The 20934-nt window shown below is 39.3% G+C and overlaps 2 protein-coding genes across 3 annotated transcripts; both read right to left on the minus strand.

Annotated features, from left to right (window-relative positions):
• Positions 1-1593: 1593 nt before the first annotated feature.
• On the minus strand, positions 1594-4951 carry THIC (thiaminC). The gene is made up of 6 exons (XM_089630177.1): positions 4821-4951; positions 4067-4404; positions 3840-3967; positions 2820-3646; positions 1871-2551; positions 1594-1761 (listed from the first exon to the last, which is right to left on the minus strand). The coding sequence occupies exons 2-5, from the start codon at positions 4375-4377 to the stop codon at positions 1877-1879; spliced, it is 1941 nt and encodes a 646-aa protein (XP_089486303.1). The 5' UTR covers positions 4378-4404; positions 4821-4951; the 3' UTR covers positions 1594-1761; positions 1871-1876.
• A 3229-nt stretch (positions 4952-8180) lies between these two features.
• On the minus strand, positions 8181-14800 carry LOC149381785 (ATP-dependent zinc metalloprotease FTSH 9, chloroplastic-like). Of its 2 annotated transcripts, XR_016302025.1 has the most exons (14): positions 13635-14800; positions 12846-12911; positions 12623-12757; positions 12391-12456; positions 12003-12188; positions 11824-11910; positions 11614-11727; positions 11392-11516; positions 11158-11266; positions 10818-10943; positions 9736-10059; positions 9517-9640; positions 8633-8865; positions 8181-8550 (listed from the first exon to the last, which is right to left on the minus strand). XR_016302025.1 is itself a non-coding variant. In XM_089630176.1 (13 exons), the coding sequence occupies exons 1-13, from the start codon at positions 14535-14537 to the stop codon at positions 8723-8725; spliced, it is 2508 nt and encodes an 835-aa protein (XP_089486302.1). In that variant the 5' UTR covers positions 14538-14800; the 3' UTR covers positions 8181-8722. The 2 variants fall into 2 exon arrangements, 1 of the variants encoding a protein (XP_089486302.1); XM_089630176.1 differs by having other exon boundaries at positions 8181-8865.
• Positions 14801-20934: the final 6134 nt, after the last annotated feature.

The raw sequence follows: 20934 nt of genomic DNA on the forward strand, positions 1-20934 counted from the left end.
TTAGTGTTTGTGGTGTTACTCAGCAGAAATGAAAGAAGCATAAATGTTGCCACGGAATATAGTAGTAATGTTCTGTGATTATATTTGTAAACAGTGTTGTCTTCCAAACTTGTCCTATGGTCGCACCAGAGTTGATTTAGTAAAGTTTTGCAGCCAAATGTAGAAACTATACGAGATGATCCCAAATCACATTTTTGCAGAATTCAAGCGAAATATGAGTGGTTTGAATACCGTAGGTAACCGGTCGAACATTTATTTGCAGTCATTCTAACAATTTTCTTTTTAAGAGGGGTGAATATGAAAAAAAAAATGATGTAAAATGTAATAAAAATTTACAAAGCAACCAAATGAGAGAAACTTGCAAAAAAAAAAAATGAAAATAAATAATAAGCACAAAGAACCCTTTGATTAGGGACTTCAAGTTCACCAACAAGTCTTTGCAAATTTGGGCAAGGATACTCTTGAGCTAGACGATATAACGTCGTAGAATGGTTAATACTTTGGGACAGCCTGTATATTTGCCTTGTTAGGAGTTAGGCAGTTCTTCGTTGGATTCTTTGGCAGTGTCGGTACTAATGAATGATGTGAAAACAACCTTATTCACGGATTCATACTTCAATAATGATCAAACAACGTTCACAAACGTCGATGATTATCGATTGGACATTGCTCTCTATGTTGACTACCATAATGACACCGAATTCCGTTGATTCCGCCACATGACACCCATCGCCACAGCCCTTCACAGCCTTGTCGAAGCTGTTTTCTTCTATCAAATAGGCTTGAAACAAACATTCTCTCAGGCATGAAACCTTTTTCCCTACAGAGTCTTGACCAACCAAGACCAGATATACCCAGTCGCACCAGTTCTACAATTATATACCCTATAGGCCTATACTATTCTCTCTCTCTCTCTCTCTCTCTCTCTCTCTCTCTCTCTCTCTCTCTATGTATATGTATAAACTCAGCAAATTACCATTACAGATAAGATTTCCATGTAGCAGGCAGCAATGGAAAAACTCAAATAGTACAAACTCACATCCCATCTATTAATAATTAAAGACTCAGGAATATTAACAATAGCAAGTAAGCTGAACGGAATTCTTTGGCAAAAACATCTCTTAAGAAACCGTCAGCCGTAAGAAGTTTCCTAAATTAAAATACATATTTACAAAAGGTTTTCTTTATTATAATTTAAATTAGAATGAAACCTGTTACTTGTGTGAGTTGTCACATATTTTGAAGGGCCCCGAAAAAAAATTGTTTTCTGGTGTTTTCGGTTTTTGGAATATCAGTGTTTTTATGTACCAATTCATCCAATAGCTAGTAGGTACGGAATGATGATATCGAGGATAAGCAAAATAAAGAAGATGGCATCGTCTAACCAGACAATTGGATCATATCCGTGAGCGAGCCCATCATCGGTAAAACAATGTGTAACTTCCTGTACAAGCAAGAAAACAGGAAGAGTATTGCACACTCCCTACGCAGGTATAATCCTGTTCAGGTTCAAAGGGACTATCTCAGCCTGAGTCACAAGTCTCAGGCACCCCTGGTGCGTCTCTCATGTCAGCCCAATCATAAATCAACTCAAAACCAAAAATTTCAATTTATTACTGAGTGCATAAAATAAAAACATGGATTGTCTGCAAAAGAGTCTCAACATCAAACTGAGTTGTGTACCATAGCACGAAAGTAAAAGTTCCCAATATCAAGGTCTTCATATGCACCGTGGTGCCAAGTTCTCGAGTTCATTTGCTCCTGCAACACAGATCAAGCAATGAGTTCCATCATTTTATAAGTTACTTTCACAAATCGAGAGCAGTACAACATCAAGAGAGAGAGAGAGAGAGAGAGAGTGGTTACTAACCTTCATCTAGTTGAAAGACTTGACATAACTTTCTGGTAAGTATATTTCTCCACCAACCTCACCGTGCTGTTCCCCGCTGATTGTCTTCTTAGCAGACAAAAACTCGGCACTCATTTCATCCATTCCGCGCAGCACAGCCTCCTCGTCACCGTACCCGTGTTCCTCGGCGTACTTCCTGACATCCTCGGTTATCTTCATGGAGCAGAACTTGGGACCGCACATGGAGCAAAAGTGAGCAACCTTGGCTCCTTCCGACGGCAAGGTCTCATCATGGAAAGACATGGCGGTCATGGGGTCGAGTGACAGAGCAAACTGGTCTAGCCACCTGAACTCGAACCTCGCCTTGCTCAACGTGTCGTCCCAGGCCTGAGCTTGTGGGTGACACTTGGCCAAATCGGCAGCGTGAGCAGCGATCTTATAGGCTATGACTCCAGCCTTGACATCATCTCGGTTCGGCAGCCCAAGGTGCTCTTTGGGAGTAACGTAACAGAGAAGCGCAGTTCCTAGAGCTCCGATATTGGCCGCTCCTATGGCAGATGTTATGTGGTCATACCCAGGAGCAATATCGGTAGTCAAAGGACCAAGAGTGTAGAAAGGCGCTTCGTTGCACCATTCGAGTTGTTTCTGCATGTTTTCGGGGATTTTATGCAGCGGAATATGCCCGGGCCCTTCGTTCATCACCTGAAAGAAAACAAACCCATCAGAAAATTAGAAAAACAGTCAACTTAAACGTTTGACATTGCTAAATGGCCAACTTAAACGTTTGACATTGCTAAATAGCCACTTCCAAACGTAAATCATAAGTAAATAGCCAACGTTTAGTATATGAAAGTGGCTATTTACATAAGATTTATGTCTGAAAGTGGCTATTTACTTGAGATTTACCAAACGTTGGCTATTTAACATAAATGTACTAGACAAATACAACTTTCTTGTGAGCTATTGTTACCTGAACATCCTTCTCCCATGCTCGGCGGGTAAGCTCGCCCTGAGTGAGAAGCTCCGCGAACTGGGCGGTGTCGTTGGCATCGTAAATGGACCCGGGCCTGAGTCCATCGCCGATCGACAAGGCGATATCGTACTGATTGCAGATGTCGAGGATGTCGTCCCAGTGCTCGTACGCGAAATTCTCTTTGTGATAAGCGAGGCACCATTTCGCGTGGATAGAGCCTCCACGAGAGACGATCCCGGTCATGCGCTTCGCCGTCAAAGGAATGTACCGAAGCAGAACCCCAGCGTGAATGGTGAAATAGTCAACGCCCTGCTCGGCTTGTTCGATCAGGGTCTCCCGGAACGCCTCCCACGTCAGATTCTCGGCTATCCCGTTCACTTTCTCGAGCGCCTGGTAGATGGGCACTGTCCCGACCGGCACGGCGGAGTTTCTCAGGATCCACTCGCGGGTCTCGTGGATGTGTTTGCCCGTGGAGAGGTCCATGATTGTGTCCGCGCCCCACATCGTTGCCCATTGGACCTTGTACACTTCCTCTTCGATGGAGCTCGCCACCGCAGAGTTTCCGATGTTTGCGTTGACTTTGACCAGAAAGTTTCTTCCCACTATCATCGGCTCCAGCTCCACATGCCTCTTGTTGGACGGGATGATTGCCCGCCCACGAGCAACTTCTGACCTCACGAACTCGGGGTCGATATTCTCGCGAGTGGCACAGTACAACATTTCCTCGGTTATGATTCCCTGCTTTGCATAGTACATCTGAGTGTATCTCGGCACGCCAAGCTTTTCACGCCGGTCAATCCAATCTTTACGCACGTTGGGGAGTCCTGGTTGACAATGTAAACCAAACACATCAATGTTGAACACAATTCAAAAGCTGCTCACTAAAAAGTGTTTATACAAAGAACATCATATCTAACAATCAGCGTTTTAAAAAACACAAAATTCTAAGTTGGGAAACAGATAAGAAAAACTAAAAGGAGTAAGATTAAAAATTAAAATAAAAACTAATCTACGTACCGACGCGCGGGTTAATTTTCTGAGGGCCAGTGGTGTCGTATGTGTCAAAATGCGGTTCATCCCCGGATAGGTGTACCCGTCGAAACGGAACTTTGAGCACATGACCTGATTGTTCATGAATAACTTCCCTGTTTATAGACAGGTGATCTCCGTAAGGCCAATTACAAACACACATAGCTTCGAGTGAAAGCATTATCATGTAAATGAAACACTAAAAAAAGCGAAACCTCTGTTCCTTTGTGCTCCTAGGAAAGCATTCTTCAAACGACGGAATGGGTTGGAAATCCGGGGCAGAGGGATCGATTGTGTCCTTCCTGTGTTTCGCCTTCTCCACGTTGGCTGACGGGGGATCAAAGGTCAACGTGGCCCGAGGTCCCGAGCTCATCGGAGGAGGACACGTGTCCTTTCTCTGTGGACTTGAAACGCGTCCCACAATGTCAAACCCAGGAAGGAATGAAGAACTCGGAAGTTTCGCCGGATATGAGTGACTTCCATTCTTGAACACAGCTGACATTAGGGTGCTATGAACCGATGCCATCTCTTCAATTTCTCAATCTAATTTGACCTAGATTCAAAGGCAAATCACGCCAGCAATTTCACTGAGCTTTTAAATGTTGAGAAAAATTATAATATATCAATAAATCCCTAGCTATTCACATGCAAGTGTATAGCTTCAATATTCAGTGTCTCAAATCTGACAGATAAAACAAGTTCAAGCATATACATATATGTTGTAGCGGTGGAAAAGCCAAAAAAACTCTACGATTTGTTCCCTTTTTTTTTCATTCACGAGATGTCGTATCAGAGCGAAATGAAAAGCAGAAAAAAGAGGAACAAGTATTTCGTGTGAATTTCCAAACAGATGTAAGGCACGATATGAAAGGAAAACAAAAAAGACGAATATGTTAACTTTGAAACAAAAAGTACGGAAAAGAAAAAATAATAATGCAGATTCAGACTGAAAAGAGATGATGAGCTTACAGGCAAGAGATAGAAGGAGATGAATTTGGAAGAGAAAAAGGCGTAGATTTATGTTTGTTTCTTATCCTCACTCGGGATCTACTCTATCACTCGCTGAAATGCTATTTCACGATGAATTTTGGAGTTTTATAGGCACAGCGTCAGAGACGCTCCTTAAGAAGGTTCCAAAAAGCGTTTGCACGTGGCTTTCATGATTCCCAATTTGACCCCATTAAATCCATTAATTAGGGTGTTCATGAGAACCGACAAATCAAACAACCCGATCACCCAAACTAAACCGTACTCTTTTCTAATCCGCCTCATTACAATCCGAAAATTTTTGGGTTGAAAGCAATCCAACCCGCAAGTGTTTCGGGTTGGTTTGGTTTTTGATCGTCATGAGATTGGGTTGAACCAAACCAACCCGATCCCGTTAAAATAAAATAAAAATTTCTAAAAAAATGAAAAATATTATCAAGGTAAAATAAAAAAAATACACCATATGCTTTATGGTTTTAAAATAAAAATATGAATGCATTTTTAAATTAATTAATTATTTTGTAGGTGTATCTTTATGCTCACGACAGTTGATAAATAGATAATATAAGTAGACTCAATATTATCTATTAAGATTTACTTATATTAGTTTCAACAACTCATTTTTTTTTATTTTACAGATTTTTCACGAGGTCTAGATTTTTATGGAGTGTGAAATTTGAGATGAGACATAATTTATTTATTCTTAGTATTTGCATGGTTTTTTTTTTATGAATTTGATTCAACGTTCTATTTTGTACTTTTATTGTGACAAATTAACCCGAACAACCCGACTTAAACCACCCCAAATAAATCAAACCAAACCAACCCGATTAATATCGGTTCAGGTTGATTTGGTTTTAATACCATGAACGGTTTGGGTTGGGTTATAAAAATGACAAACCGAAAATTTCGGGTCGGGTTCATGAAATGTACAAACCCGAATAACTCAACCCGATGTACAGACCTACCTATAATTGTTCATGAGAGACGTCTCTTTTAATATTAGAAATCATACTCATTTTTGGGAAAAAAAATATCCAACATACTATTCTTTTTTCTAATTTTCTTTATTATTCTATTTTTCTTTTATTTAGTTTATCTCCTCCCAACTTGCATTCCAATTCCAACACTGTAATCCATCACATTCTCATTATTTTCTCATATTTATCAAAGACATAACCATTTGTAATCTTCTCTTGTATTTTTTTGTTTAAAAAAAAAAAATCTCAATTTTTTCATATGTTTTTGAGTTTTTCATATATGTTGTTTTTTTATTTTTGTTTTTTTAATTCAAGAAATATTACAAGATTATCGGGGATAACATCGTAAATCATCTCATTCCATCGGAAAAACAAATTTAATAAAGAGATTTGTAAGTAACTAGACTAGGGATGGCAACGGGTACGGGTAAGGCCGGGTACACCTATTCCGTTACCCGTACCCGTTATAATTTTTTACCCGTTACCCGGATCCGTTTACCCGGATTTTGAGACGGGCCGGGTAACGGGGATACCCGTCGGGTAAACGGGTTAAAAATGTTGGACCCGTTACCCGTTTACCCGGTTTAAAAAAAGGGTAGCGGGTCGGGTAGACCCGCTTACCCGTTTATAAAATAAAAATCTATCAACAATATAAAGTTTAAAAATAATATATCATTTTTTGGTAAACATATGATTTATTATATTTTTTAAAAACAATGTTTAAAATATATCATCTAATTATGTAAACATATGATTTATTATATTTTTAAATATTTAAAAGTTAACGGGTCGGGTCCCGGGTAACCGGGTACGAGATGGCTATTCCGTTACCCGTACCCGGACCCGTTAAAACCTTAACGGGTATTACCCGTTTACCCGTTTACCAAAAAAGAACGGATATTACCCGACCCGAATAAATCGGGTAACGGGCCGGAACGCGGGTAACGGGTCAAATTGCCATCCCTAAACTAGGTCACTTTAAACATGTGATTTTGGATCTAGCCTATGTTTGACAATTTTTAGGGATATAGCCAAATGGCTTATGTGTCAATAATTAAGGTCTGATTTGCCCTTATTTATTAACAAATTCGTCAATTTTTCTCTCCTATTTTTTTCAAATATTTTTTTTTTCATCAAAACTTCAAAAATTCGTATCTTTCTCATACGAACTCGAAATTGAGTGATTTCAGATCCTACAAATTCGTGGCGTCGAGATCTTCAAAAATAGACCCATTGTGTTTGATGAAAAATTATGTTTAGTGCATCATAGTTACGTTTCCATTTATTTTTTTGATAATTTAAAAAATTTCCAGTTATTTCCATATTTAAGGTAGTAACATGATTTTTCTACATCTATGGTATTAAACATTATTTTTCATCAAATACAATGGATCTATTTTTGAAGATCTCGGCGTCACGAATCCGTAGGATTTGGAATCACTCAATTTCGAGTTCATATGAGATAGATATGGTTTTTTGAAGTTTTTATGTAAAAAAAAGTGTATGAAAAAAGTAGGAGAGAGAAAGTGACGAATTTGTTAATAAATAAGTGTAAATCAGACCTTAATTATTGACACATAAGTCTGTTGGCTATTTCCCTAAAAGTTGTGAAACATAGGCTAAAAACAAATTTCATAGTTTCATTTTGGCTATTTCGCTACAGTGCCCTTTAATAAAACATCACTTCGTTCAAATTAATAGTTTATCATTATTATATCCTTAAATTTATATTTATTTTAAATGATAAAAAAATATTAAAGCTTAATATCGATTCAAAATATGTCTCATGAGTCACGCCATAGTGTACTGCCGTAGAGCCTCATATTTGATGGCTTATATGTTTAATTTCACTCGTCCGAACAAAGAGGCTGATTTGATATGCCAGTGTGACAATATTACTCGATCGTCACTACAAATAACAGAAGGTCACTATTGTTTGACATGTCATTGTATTACAATCATTTCACAACAGTGTTACCACTCAAATTAATTGAGCAACGGTTGAGCATTATTATTTAGACCGCCTATAACAACTGACGACGACTGAACCATATTAACTGTGGACCTCACCAAAAGCATGCACGTAAGATGACAAGAGTTTTTTTGTAATATTCTTCAAAAGAAGAATAAATAAAAGAGTACTTGTAATTTTCTGAAAGCTACGCTGATATTTTGTTTTTCCTTCCAGTCTCCAGAAATATCACACATCCCGTACTGGCAATCAAATACCCATCGGATATTTAATTTTTTTTTTGTATTTTATATATACGAAGGAAGCTTTGATGTTTATTTTTTCACATTTTGATCTTCAAGTTTTTTTTTTTTAAACAGAGAAAAAATCACTGATTAGAACACCCACGCATACAAAACTTGAGCCACCCTTGAAGGACCCTTAATTAGATTGGTTCCCATTTTAAAGCTTTACAGTATTTACACTGGAATCCAATAACAAAATTATACACTAACAAGTGATGGACTAATAACTCAACCCAAATGTGGACTACTTCTGTATTTTTTTTTACCATTTATTATAAATTAAAAAAAAAAGGTATACAACTCAATAACAGTTACAATTGTATACATAACCATCTAAGTCTTGTAAAGAGTGTATGTACAATATAATTGAAAAAGCCAACCCAGAAACACTAGAAGAGAGCCCCGCCACCGCTGACACTCAGGTCTACGAAACTTCGACCACTTCCCAAGTCTCTAGTCGGGTCGGGAAATTGCAACTAATGAGGAAAAATAAAAGAACATGGAGATTTGGTGTAACTAAAAAATATGGGAACCAAATATCATTGTACCAAGATATACCGAGTTGTGTAGTGTAGGTGAGTTGATGCCAATCATGTGAGAGGCAGTTTTGTTACTCCGGGTTTTGCTTGACAGTTGAGAAGCCGATCATCAAGAAATAGTTGTAATCCCGGATTCAGTCTGCATCGGAAGAAGAGACTCTTGCTTGCCTTTGATGAATAACGACAACTCTGTTGGTGCAACCACCAATTTTAGCCATTTTTGGAGCTCCTCACCTTCTACTTTTTCATTTTCTGTAAACCCAAAAAAAAAAAAATATATATATATATATATATATATATATATATATATCAGACCCCCATGGTATTTGCATATGGTAGTAAATTTTCACGTGAAATTGACCAAAAACAAGAACAGCCTGCTACGCCTACTATGGGGACTATGTATATGAGACCACTTGGTCAATGGATCTACAAGGTCACTCCTACAATTACCAATCATCAACAGCAAAAAAACAAAATATCTGTTCAAGAGCTCTTTAAGTTACAACAACAAGGGCTTCCAAAGTCACAACTACAAGATTACATGCAAGGACCTAATTTGATTTTGAAAGAGCTAAAAATGAACTTCTATTTGCAGACTCCTTGATGTACCATGATCTTGTAAATATCGGTACATTTTGTGGAGATAATGGAATGGGATTGCAATGGAACAGAGGATCACATATCTTTCTCTACATATTAATCCTCAACTTGTCCAAAGATTCTACTGGCGTCCCTTATATCTAGTTGCCTGCTATATAACTAACGATCCTCGTTTGTCCGCAAGAAAAACTCAAAACTTCTTCTCTATTAGTACAAGTTTCTCTTCCACGTTCCATTTTGTTTGCCTGAGCTTACAACACATCTAAAAAACAGTAATATACCAGAGTATGGCTGATTTACCTTCTAATTGAGCACCAAGCCCCTCCAAGACTGTCGGATTGGCACGCACTACGTAAAGAGCAATCTCCAAAGCAGATTGTAACAGCATTCTTACCTCTCTTTGCACCAAATCAACAAGATGTCCCTGTTCAGTTCAAAGTACTGGGTCAATATACATACATACATATATATATATATATATATATATATATATATATTAAGAATATTAAAATACAGAACCTGATCCCTTCCCCAAGGAGCACCTCCACTGGAATCGTCCATTCCTCCAGCAGATAGTGTGGCCATAGAGATTGGGCCAATGGCGTGATTCAGACCGTACTCTGCTACAGCCTTGTACGCCATATCCGTTGCTCGTCTGATGTCATCAAGGGCACCCGTTGACACACGGCCCGAATACACGACTTCTTCGGCTGCACGTCCTCCGAGAAGAGTAACCAAACGGCCACGTAACTCATCAATGAACAGCAAATATCTGTCTTCACTTGTTGGGGGAATATACGTAAAACCCAACGCACCACCTGATCTTGGCAGTATGCTCAATTTCTGAAATGTGAAAAAAGGGACAATTTAATAATATGATAACTAAGATTTTAGTCATCCTTGATGTGGCTTAACATGTATTTCAACAAAAAGTACTAATTCTGTTGACGGAAAACAGAGAAAAGATAAGGCGGTCTACATGAACCAAAATGTGTGTATGTGTACGCGTTCTTGCTAGATTTTTTAAATTACCCTTGTGAGTAATCAATATTTACTCCAATAAACATCCCTGGTCTTCTAACTGATAATTTTGCAGTGACACACTACATATAAGGGTATTGAGAAAAATAAACTACATAATCACCCCCTCAACTTTTTGAAAATTACAAGTTTACGCTTGTAATATTTGATCACTTACAGTGTGTATGTATATCTGCGATTATGATGGTTTTAATGAAGAAAATAATCCTGTGCATGCCTTTTTTTATTTAAAGACGAAAGGTCATACTTGTCACTTCTTTCAGAAATATGACGTAAAAAAAACCCACCATTTTTACCCGAGCCTCTACTGGCACTTTCTAATTATAAAACAGATTTTACAAAAGAGGACCTTAATTTAGTTTATGACTAGTATCTCTTTTCTAGACGAAGCTAGAAACGCCAGAACAGGTCATTATGTATCAAGATCTCCTCAGTATTGCTATCAACACTTTTATAGTTTTGACTATCATACAAAATCCTGCACGACCATAACACATTTACAAAACCAAGTCACTTTTTAGATAAATTGTGTTCCAGAAAAAAAAATGTTACGAGTTTACCTCAACGCGTGGCTGTCCTGGAAGAAGATTTGCAACAGCAGTCCCAACAACTGCATGACCAGCTTCATGCCTTGCAACAACAGCTTTTTCACCTCCCTGCAACTTGGCAGTCTTTTTCTCTATCCCCTACATCCAGTAATCTTCTTCAGCTTATTTCTTAATATAATCGAGTATGAGAAAAAACGAAACCGATAAATAACACAGTTTATATTAAAACATAAACCTCAGAAAAACACTGATAAACATGACAATTTGCGAATCCGAAATATAGAAAAGGAAAAATAAAACTGCAAATCTATGGGGAAAAGAAAATGTCATGGATACAAATAGAGAGACTTACAGCTATGGATCTTTCCACTGCTTGGATGAAATCAATTTTCTCTACAACAATTTTGCTTTGTCTTCCCGCCAACAAAGCTGCTTCATTTACCAAATTCGCAAGATCTGCCCTGCACGGTGTATTTAAGATAAAAGTCACATAAGTGGCAACGCATCTATAAAAAGGAACCCCTTTACTCTTTTCTTTTTTTTTATCTCTACAATGCAGAAAGGTGGCTAAGGAGGAGCAACGTACCCAGTAAAACCGGTAGTCATGGAAGCAATGTCAGCTAAGCTAACACCCTCTCCTAAAGGAAGTTCTTTCTTTGTAACATGCACCTTTAAAATTTCTTCTCTTCCAGCTCTATCAGGTGCTTCCACCTAAAATCAGCCCAAGAAACCGCCAGGGAACATTTTGAGATTAGTTTGTATGGCATCCTTATGTATTTAGATAAGCATTTAGTTCGAGAGTACAAACCATAACCACACGATCAAATCTTCCCGGTCGGCGAAGTGCGGGATCTAAGACATCCGAGCGATTAGTCGCACCAAGAACAATGACAGCAGAATTACTATCAAAGCCATCCATCTCCTACAATGCAAATTTAATACATAACTCCACCAGGGCATGGTAAAGATATTGTTCAAAAGTCGTGGTAGAAAAACAAGGTGAAGACGCAAAACTTACTGTGAGCAACTGGTTCAAGGTTTGCTCTCGCTCATCATTACTGACAATGCGGAATTTACCATCACGACTTTTTGCAACAGCATCAATCTGTGAAGATGAGGAGAAGATCACGTCAACATCGAGAATCACACGGGGGAAGAGCATCGTGCAAAATAATAACTAAACACCAGAACTCTGACCTCATCAATAAATATTATTGATGGTGCTTCCTTCTTTGCTCGTGCAAAGAGATCTCTCACACGAGAGGCACCCATACCAACATACAATTCTACAAACTCACTCGCGGAACAACTTATGAAAGGCACATCAGCTTCCCCGGCCACAGCCTTCGCGAGAAGAGTCTTACCCGTCCCAGGAAGACCCACCTGTAAGATGAGCATAACCATGATTATCAATTGAATCAATTGAACCTATCATAAACAGAGAAAATGTGCAGTCCGTGCAATTGTTATCCAACAAGAAAACGCAAGTTTGCAGTTTTTAATCCTGGTATACAACCATTATTATTCCAATCCTACTCCCACAAAATAAGGTTGATATTATCCCAAAGTTCCAAGTAAAACTTACCAGAAGAACACCACGAGGAGGACGGGCTCCAAGCCGTGTGTATTTATCTGGATTTCGAAGAAATTCCTGGACAGAGTACATCAATGTAGACACGTTTCAAAAATCTTAGGGAAAAAAAGAACGAAATAAATAATAAAAGCCATTTTTAAATACCTACAGGAAGCGTTACTGATGATTAAAAAGATTCAGATGGTGGCTTAACAATGAGATGATAAAAGGAATAAGGACATACAACTATTTCTTCTAACTCTTCTTTAGCCTCGTCAACGCCAGCCACATCAGCAAACGTGATTGCTTCCCCTTGTTCAGGAACCTTGGCACCACCAGAGCCCCCAGATTTTCGGTTCCTAATTTGACCAGCAGTATGCTGTGCATAACAACCAAGTATGTATGTACTAAGATAGTGAACTATAATGTGTGGGATGATAAAAAAAACAAAAACAAATTACCCATACCTGGGAGAAGGTTACAGGAAAGCGGTGGAGAAGGCCAGCAAGAACAGCAACATAAAACATCGCTATCTGCAAAGTGGTAGATGTATTATTAAGTCGATACATAATGCTATCTTATAGAACGAAAAAAAAAAAAAAAAAAATAAAGTGGTAGATGTACTAAAGGAAATAAAATAAAAATAAATAAATAAACTCCATACAATTGTCTGCAAAACCTCCTACATTGTCATCATAGGTACGATCATCTCTATTCTTTAGATTTCGACATGCCAACAAAATATTTGATTATAGAATGAAAACTTTTGATGATCTTTGACACAACAAAAACTCCATACATTTTTTTTATCTGGGCTTTGCCTGACTAAGCCCACGAGGCCCCATCAATTCGACCGGGAGACCCTCCCAGTGGCCACAAGTTTTTGAATTAATGAGGAATCGAACCTCGCCAATCCACAAATCTCAGCACTCGCTCTTACCACTAGACCAACTCCTAGGGGTTAAAACTCCATAAACTTGATTTTGAAATTGTAAAAAAATTATATAATTTCTTCCCCTCGAATTGATGGTTCAGAAATAAGTCAATCCTACAAAGTACAAACCACCAAATGAGACGCTGTTCATCCTGTGAAGCAAAGTAAATAAAAAACTAACTCTTCAATTCGGAAATCACTTTCAGATAGAAGCAGCTAAAGTCCCAAGCTTTATAACCAGAATTCGCTAACCACGCCCTTTTCACATCTTTATTTTTTTTCCTTTTAAAACATTAAACATATCCGGAAAAAGAAAGCTTACCAGCGCTGAATTCAAGAACCCACCGGACCGCTTATCCGGCGACCCAAACTCCACCTCGTTCTCGAGCATCTTCTCATACGGGGCTTTGATATCGCTCGGCCTCGTCGTCGTGTACACCACCCTCTTTGTGGGAGCCACGCTCCGTATCAACGCCTCCGATTCTTGAAACTTACTGACCCCAGAAGAAGAAGAAGCTTCCCCTTCCTGCCCCGTCGCAGCCTCGTCCTTCAGCTTGAACATGATGTGGACTCCGTCCACCTCGACTTTCTGAACCTGGTTTCCGCTAATCTTGCTCAAGAAATCACTGTACGGAACGCTCACGAACGTCGTCGAAGTCCTCGGCTCCGAGCCGGGCAACGGAATCCCCGGCCGGAGCAACCGCATGACGAAGATCACAATCCCTAATTGCAACAACAAAATCCCAATCTCCTGAGCCTGGATTATCGGCTGCCACCGCCATTTCCCTCCGCCGCCGCCTTTGGACCACCACCAATTCCCTTTATCTTGCTTCTCTCTCCGCCGATTCGACGAGGAAGGAGTCGAAGAAGAGCCCGTGCTCGGCGACTTCTTGTTCACTCCCTGGCCTTCACTCTCGCTCTTCTCGCCGGAATCGCTGTCCTGGCCGCTTGCGGACATCTTGACCCTCCGAAAACCGCCATTGCTTCTGAGCCGCCGATCTCTCCACAGCCCGAAGTCGTTGAGAATTGATATTCTGAGACCGCCGGTCTGTCCGTACAGCGAGACCGTTGGGAAAGGGACGGGGTTCTGAAACAGACATCTCGGAGAGTTGCGATTCGAAACCCTAGATTGAGCGCGAACGAATCCTAATCCCCGCCAATCCTGGAAGTTTGAATTCACATCGGCTTTGTAGACCACTGGTCGGAGATACTCAATCGACGGCATCGCCGAACCTCAATAACGAGAAGAACCGAACTCAACAAGCATTCGTAAGTACTTATAACTGTGTAAACATATATACGTATATCTTGATTTTATTGTTTAGTGTTTTGGAAAATGAAACTGAGAAAGAAAAAATAGTTATTTATCCGAGTTTTTGAGCCTATTTGCACTTGAAGTAGCAACCGTTGGATTTTGCTCAAGCACACTTGATCGCTACCGTCAAATTTCCCATTTGAGGATTGTATCAGAACTTTAGCCTTATCTTGGTCTCTAGTTTGCGACTGCGTGTTTTGTTTGTGAGGTTGGTTTGATGGGAAAAGTTTGAGAACGATTGAGGGTGATTATTATCGTGTGTGTCGCGGTGCAGAGGAAGACGTTTATTTTCTGAGGCCGGTCTAATTAACACGTGCTTGAATCAGGACCGGTATAACTGGATTTCATCCACCACATACATTTTGGGTGATTGGTGGCTCTCTGATATAATGGGCCAAATGTTCTCGTTGGGCTTCACATTACAGTGCTGGGCTAGTTCTTGCAGCTCATCTCATCAAAATTAGCCCATTAATATAGGGGGAGTTTTCCAAAACTAGGAGTAAAAACGTCCAAATGTCTTTTTTGGACGTTTTTTTTTAAATGTCAGCAATAGGATCTCTTCATTTATTTCTATTTATGTAATTACCATTATACCCTTATTTATTTTTTGTTTATTTTTTTAAAGAATCCAAAAAACTAAACCCTACTCTCATATATCTTTCTTTCTTTTCTTTCATTTATTATCGGTTTCATCTCCTCCATTGCACTTGTTTCATCTCCTCCATTGTCTCCGTCGCATCTCCTCCATTGGTGTCGTCTCTCATTGTCGTCCGGGTGTCTGGATCTCAGCCGGCGTCCCTCATCTCTCTCTGACTTGACGGCCATCCTTCCTCTCTCTCTTAGTTCGCACCGTCCGTCGTCTTCCAAGGCCACCCACCTTCGCCGCCGTCTCTCTATGCCCGTTCCGGCGCAGCAAGCTCCCGCATTGACACTCTTTTCATTCTTTATTCCGATAAGCTCCCTCATACATAGTCATTTCGTTACAGTGTTTGTGACCAACGTTGTCACGAAAGCTTCAGCATGACTCCATATTTCATGACAATATAGTCACAAAACAAAATTACTTCGTGACTGTCATGAAACTAAATTATTTTGTGACACCCATAGTCACGAAAGCTTCAGCATGAATCCATATTCCGTGACAATATAGTAACAAAACGAAATTATTTCGTGACACTATTGTCACGAAATTAAATTATTTCGTGACACCCATAGTCACGAAAGCTTCAGCATGACTCCATATTTCGTGACAATATAGTCACAAAACGAAATCCTTTCGTGACAATATTGTCACGAAACTAAATTATTTTGTGACACCATAGTCACGAAACTAAAGTCTGCAATGACAACATAGTCACAAAACATGAACGACATTATATAATATGGATTCATGAGCTTACTATATATCTGCGCATATAATAAATTTTTATGAGAAAATAATTTAATGTGACTTTATCTCCACTATTTGTAGTTATGAAAGACATTCATACCTTCGTCAAGCATAGCGGTAGATGGTTGAAACATGAACGATACGACGCTGGCCCAGGGTGTGCAGTGGGAATCTTAATACCGGCAAAAGCAACGTACGAGGAGTTTATGCAGTTATTGTATGCCACGCTCAATCGCTCACCTAAAAATCAAGTCCTCCGTGTTTCTTATGAGACAGAAGGGTCGGTACTCCCAGTAAGTATTGACTCCGACCTAAGTTTGAAATGTTACTTGCATCTTCGGAAGGAGAAACCTGACAGATCCAAACTTAGTTTGGTAGTAGATATGGAGCCATTGAAGCAAGAGCCGTTGGTTTCGGACTCGGGCGTTGGTTCAACTCCGAACACCGGTCAACCAGCACAGGCAGACATGTCGTCTGCTAAGTCGGAGGCTAGTTCTCCCGAGATCCCCGACCCAAATCAGAGTCATTCAGGCACACCATGGTAGACCCATCCGCGCTCAGGCACTTCAAAACGGTTTAGTACGCCTTGCTCTAGAACGAGGAGGACGAGTCAATGCGCTACGCCTTCCACGGATCACCAAAATATGCATCCTGACCTTGATGTGTAGGATATTCACTCTCCGCTGAGACTAGTCAAATGAGGATTGTATGCCAACAAAGCAGTTCTGAAGAAACATTTATGTATGTTAGCAATCACCAAATATTTTACGTTCAAGACGAAGACTTCTAACAAACGGTATATCCATGTTGTTTATCGAGATGACTCATGCGCGTGGTCTATTCGTGGAGTAAAAAAGACTACATCCGAGATCTTTGAAGTAAGGAGGTAACTTATTACTTATTTCTACATTGATATTAACGTGGTCACCCGAAATTAACATTGCTCATACATTCTTGCAGGTATGATTCTGAGCACACATGTGCTACACAATTCAGACAAGGAGAACATCCTCAGGCTACGTCCATATTTGTAGGCGAGACTATGAAACACAAGTACATCGATCCCTCATGTTCACCATGCAAACTCAAAGACATCATGTCCTACATGCAACAAGATTTTGGAGTGGACATGTCCTACAAATAAGCATGGAGGTCAAGACAGGTGGCACTATCATCATTGTTTGGCACCGATGATGCATCGTATAGATATCTGCCTAAATCCATGTACATGTGATCGACTAATAATCCAGGTTCGTCATTCGACCTTGTCACAACTCCTCGATCCCACCGTTTCAAATACTTCTTCATGTCGCTTAGTGCTTGGAAAAGAGGGTGGAAGTATCTGCGGCCCGTAGTTATCATCGACGGCACTTTTTTGAAGAGTTACTATAAAGGCACACTGTTTTCAACATGTGGTATGGATGCGAATGAACAAGTTTACCCCCTCGCATTCGGCGCTGGTGATTCAGAATCTACTGAATCGTGGGTTTACTTCTTGACAAGGTTAAAGGAAGCAATCGGGGAGATGTCACATCAGGTCATAGTGTCTTACAGGAACGCGGGAATCATTAACAGTGTGAAAAAGGTTTTCACTAACTCAGACCATGGTTATTGCATGTTTCATCTTTTGAAGAACGTGAAGAACCAAATCAAAGGTCTATCAAAAGAGGTGAATTGGACGTTCTATGCTGCAGCAAAGGCATACATGTATGCAGAGTTTGAAAAGTATATGCTTATGATAGATGAGGAAGATCCAAGAGTCTGAGTGTATCTTCAGAATGACGTAGGCCACGAAAAATGGGCTCGTAGTTTCTACACGGAGAAGAGGTACTCAATAATGACATCAAACAATGCCGAGTCGCTGAATGCAATGAATGTCAAACCGAGAGAGTTCCCTATTGCCAAGCTATTTGATTTTCTCCGGGAGAGAATGAGTAAATGGTTTTACGAACGTAGAGAAAAAGCGTTGGGAACGTTGACGATCCTTTGCATTGACGCGAATAAAAAACTTGAAGAATACCACGCTAAATCTACTGGAATGGGGGTACGTGATAGGCATTTAATTTTTAATTTTTTTTATAATATGTTGTTTATTATAACCCGTAAACAAAATGGTATTGGGTGCGGAACAGGTGCATCCATCATCGGTGTACGAGTTTGAAGTCGTTGATAGAGAGGGGCAAAAGTGGGCTGTAAATTTGAGAGAGAAGACATGTAGTTGCCGTGTCTTTCAAACTGACAACTTTATCTGTCCTCACGGCATTGCGGCTTGCGGTTTTCGAAACTTCGCAGTTGAGAAGTACATATCAAATTATTACACCACCGAATATTGGAGAAGTTGTTATGCATGTGTAATTCATCCAATTGGCAGCGAGGAGTCGTGGAATTTTCCAGATGAAGTCACGCAAAAAATAGTAAATCCACCTCACGTTGCGGCTCGTGCCGCCGGAAGACCGAAAAAGAAAAGAATACCCTTTCAATGGGAAGGGGATGAGGATAGAAGAAATAAATGTTGTTGGTGTGGTGGAGTAGGACATAATCGAGCCACATGTCGCAACGCGATCCCGACCCACCATAGCCGACCCCGAACATGAGCTCGATTGTTCCTTTTTTTTAGACTTTTTATTTGATGTACCAATTTGGAGTTGTACTTTACTTTATTTCTTATTTAGTTTGTTATGTTTGTTATGGATTTTTATATTTCTCATTCGTGACGTTTTAGTCCCATTAAACAATCCGTGTAAAAGTCACGACATCCCATATTTATGTGACGTAAACGTCAAGAAATCTATTGTTTTACTGACAGAGAAGTCACGAAATAACAATTCTTCGTGACATAGAAGTCACGACATCCAATTTTTCCGTGACAGAGAAGTCACGACATCATCATTTTTCTTGACATAGAAGTCGCGACATGCAATTGTTTCGTGACAGAAACGTCATGAATTCCCGAAAGTTTGTGACATAGAAGTCACGAAGTTCGCGCCATTTTCGTGAACCATGATATCTTTCGCTGTTTTGACCGAGTTGGTAATTGGTAATAGCATCTACTGCGAAAAATATTTAATAGCAATAAATGGCATTAATAGCAATTAAATTACTGAACAACCAACTTTGGAAGTTAGGTAAGAATATTTATTTTAGCATTTACTTACTACAAAAGTTAGGTAAGGAATCCTCATATTTATCCGACCTTTGATATTTACCTCATATCAAACTGATAATATTGTTCGAAAGAGTCTAACGGTGAAATGGACGCTAAAGATCCAACGACGAAGGGAAGCGATTCGAGTAAAAAGGTGTCGACGGTGAATGAGACGTCGGAGATGCCTTCAGGAAGTGCAAACTCGACCGCCAGATATTACATGATTCCATATCCGCGCCCTCCCAGGAAATTAAAGAAGCGTCATGACATGAGCGACGCTGAATACAACGATTATGTAGAGATGCATGCAGGTGAGGATTACAATACTCCGGTTTTGATGGTTAACTCCGTTCTTCAAGAAATATTCGGCGAGAATTGGGAGAAATTTTTTAAATCAAAGGGAGCTATTGGTGAAGACCATAAAGTTTTGCCGGCTTGCCAAAGGGGGGTGGACGGAAAGAAATAAAATGTAGTTCGAGATGAGGTACTCAATATTTACAATGTTTAAATGTTTAGACGATATCACATGTTTTAAAACTATTTGTATAATTCTCCTCCTATGTTCATATGTTTTTAAGACTTTTTCTTGATGTACTAATGTTGGTCATTTAACCGAACACATGATCTATTTCGCTCATTTGATCTCGTTTGGTCCTCATAAATTTCCTTCTAGACTGTTAAATGATGAGTGGTTTTGGGAGGACTAACAACGTTATTTATCAATAAATTCCAACATTAATGAGAAATTAGAGTTGAAAACGACATGTCGGACGGCATGACGTTCAACCCCATTCACCTATGTTCATATGTTTAGAGTACTTTAAATTCTGTCCCTTTGAGATGATGAAATGGGACAAATGAATGTATGTCAACAACACTTCACAATACAAAACACATTAGTTCGTCAAGATGTTCTAGGTAAGTAGAACTCACTTACCATTTATTCTTCTCATATTTTCTTGATATTCTAGGTAAGTAGAACGCGATGTCCATTTATTTTTCAAATTTTATCATTTTAATATTCATAACAACCATTGATCCCCTACGACGGATTTAATGAAAAGAAGAAGAGATTTCTTATTAAATTCCATCAAAGGGAACAATTTCGTGACTGGTATGTCACGAAAAAGTACCGTTTCGTGACTTGAAGACTTCCGTTTCGTGACATGAACGTCACGAAATCCTCATTTTTCGTGACATGAACGTCACGAAATCCCCATTTTTCGTGACAGAGAAGTCACGAAATACGTACCAATTAACCGAACACATGATCTATTTCGCTCATTTGATCTCGTTTGGTCCTCATAAATTTCCTTCTAGACTGTTATTAAATGAGTGGTTTTGGGAGGACTAACAACGCTATTTATCAATAAATTCCAACATTAAGGAGAAATTAGAGTTGAAAATGACATGTCGGACGGCATGACGTTCAACCCCATTCACCTATGTTCATATGTTTAGAGTACTTTAAATTTTGTTCATTTGAGATGATGAAATGAGACAAATGAATGTATGTCAACAACACTTCACAATACAAAACACATTAGTTCGTCAAGATGTTCTAGGTAAGTAGAACTCACTTACCATTTATTCTTCTCATATTTTCTCGATATTCTAGGTAAGTAGAACGCGATGTCCATTTATTTTTCAAATTTTATTATTTTAATATTCATAACAACCATTGATCCCCTACAACGGATTTAATGAAAAGAAGAAGAGATTTCTCATTAAATTCCATCAAAGGGAACAGTTTCGTGACTGGTATGTCACGA

The sequence above is a fragment of the Urtica dioica genome, chromosome 11, assembly GCF_054948205.1.
Source record: "Urtica dioica subsp. dioica isolate 48M chromosome 11, U.dioica_male_clone48M_v1_H2, whole genome shotgun sequence".
NCBI classification, from domain to species: domain Eukaryota; kingdom Viridiplantae; phylum Streptophyta; class Magnoliopsida; order Rosales; family Urticaceae; genus Urtica; species Urtica dioica.

What these genes read in the sequence shown, in the direction of transcription:
- THIC (XM_089630177.1), bottom strand. Translation starts at nt 4,377, where the DNA reads ATGGCATCGGTTCATAGCACCCTAATGTCAGCTGTGTTCAAGAATGGA. An exon ending in AGGAGCACAAAGGAACAGAG is followed by an intron (nt 3,968 to 4,066) that starts GTTTCGCTTTTT and finishes GTCTATAAACAG; the next exon opens with GGAAGTTATTCATGAACAAT. An exon ending in GAAAATTAACCCGCGCGTCG is followed by an intron (nt 3,647 to 3,839) that starts GTACGTAGATTA and finishes ATTGTCAACCAG; the next exon opens with GACTCCCCAACGTGCGTAAA.
- LOC149381785 (XM_089630176.1), bottom strand. Translation starts at nt 14,537, where the DNA reads ATGCCGTCGATTGAGTATCTCCGACCAGTGGTCTACAAAGCCGATGTG. An exon ending in CAATAATATTTATTGATGAG is followed by an intron (nt 11,911 to 12,002) that starts GTCAGAGTTCTG and finishes TCATCTTCACAG; the next exon opens with ATTGATGCTGTTGCAAAAAG. An exon ending in GATTTGATCGTGTGGTTATG is followed by an intron (nt 11,517 to 11,613) that starts GTTTGTACTCTC and finishes GGCTGATTTTAG; the next exon opens with GTGGAAGCACCTGATAGAGC.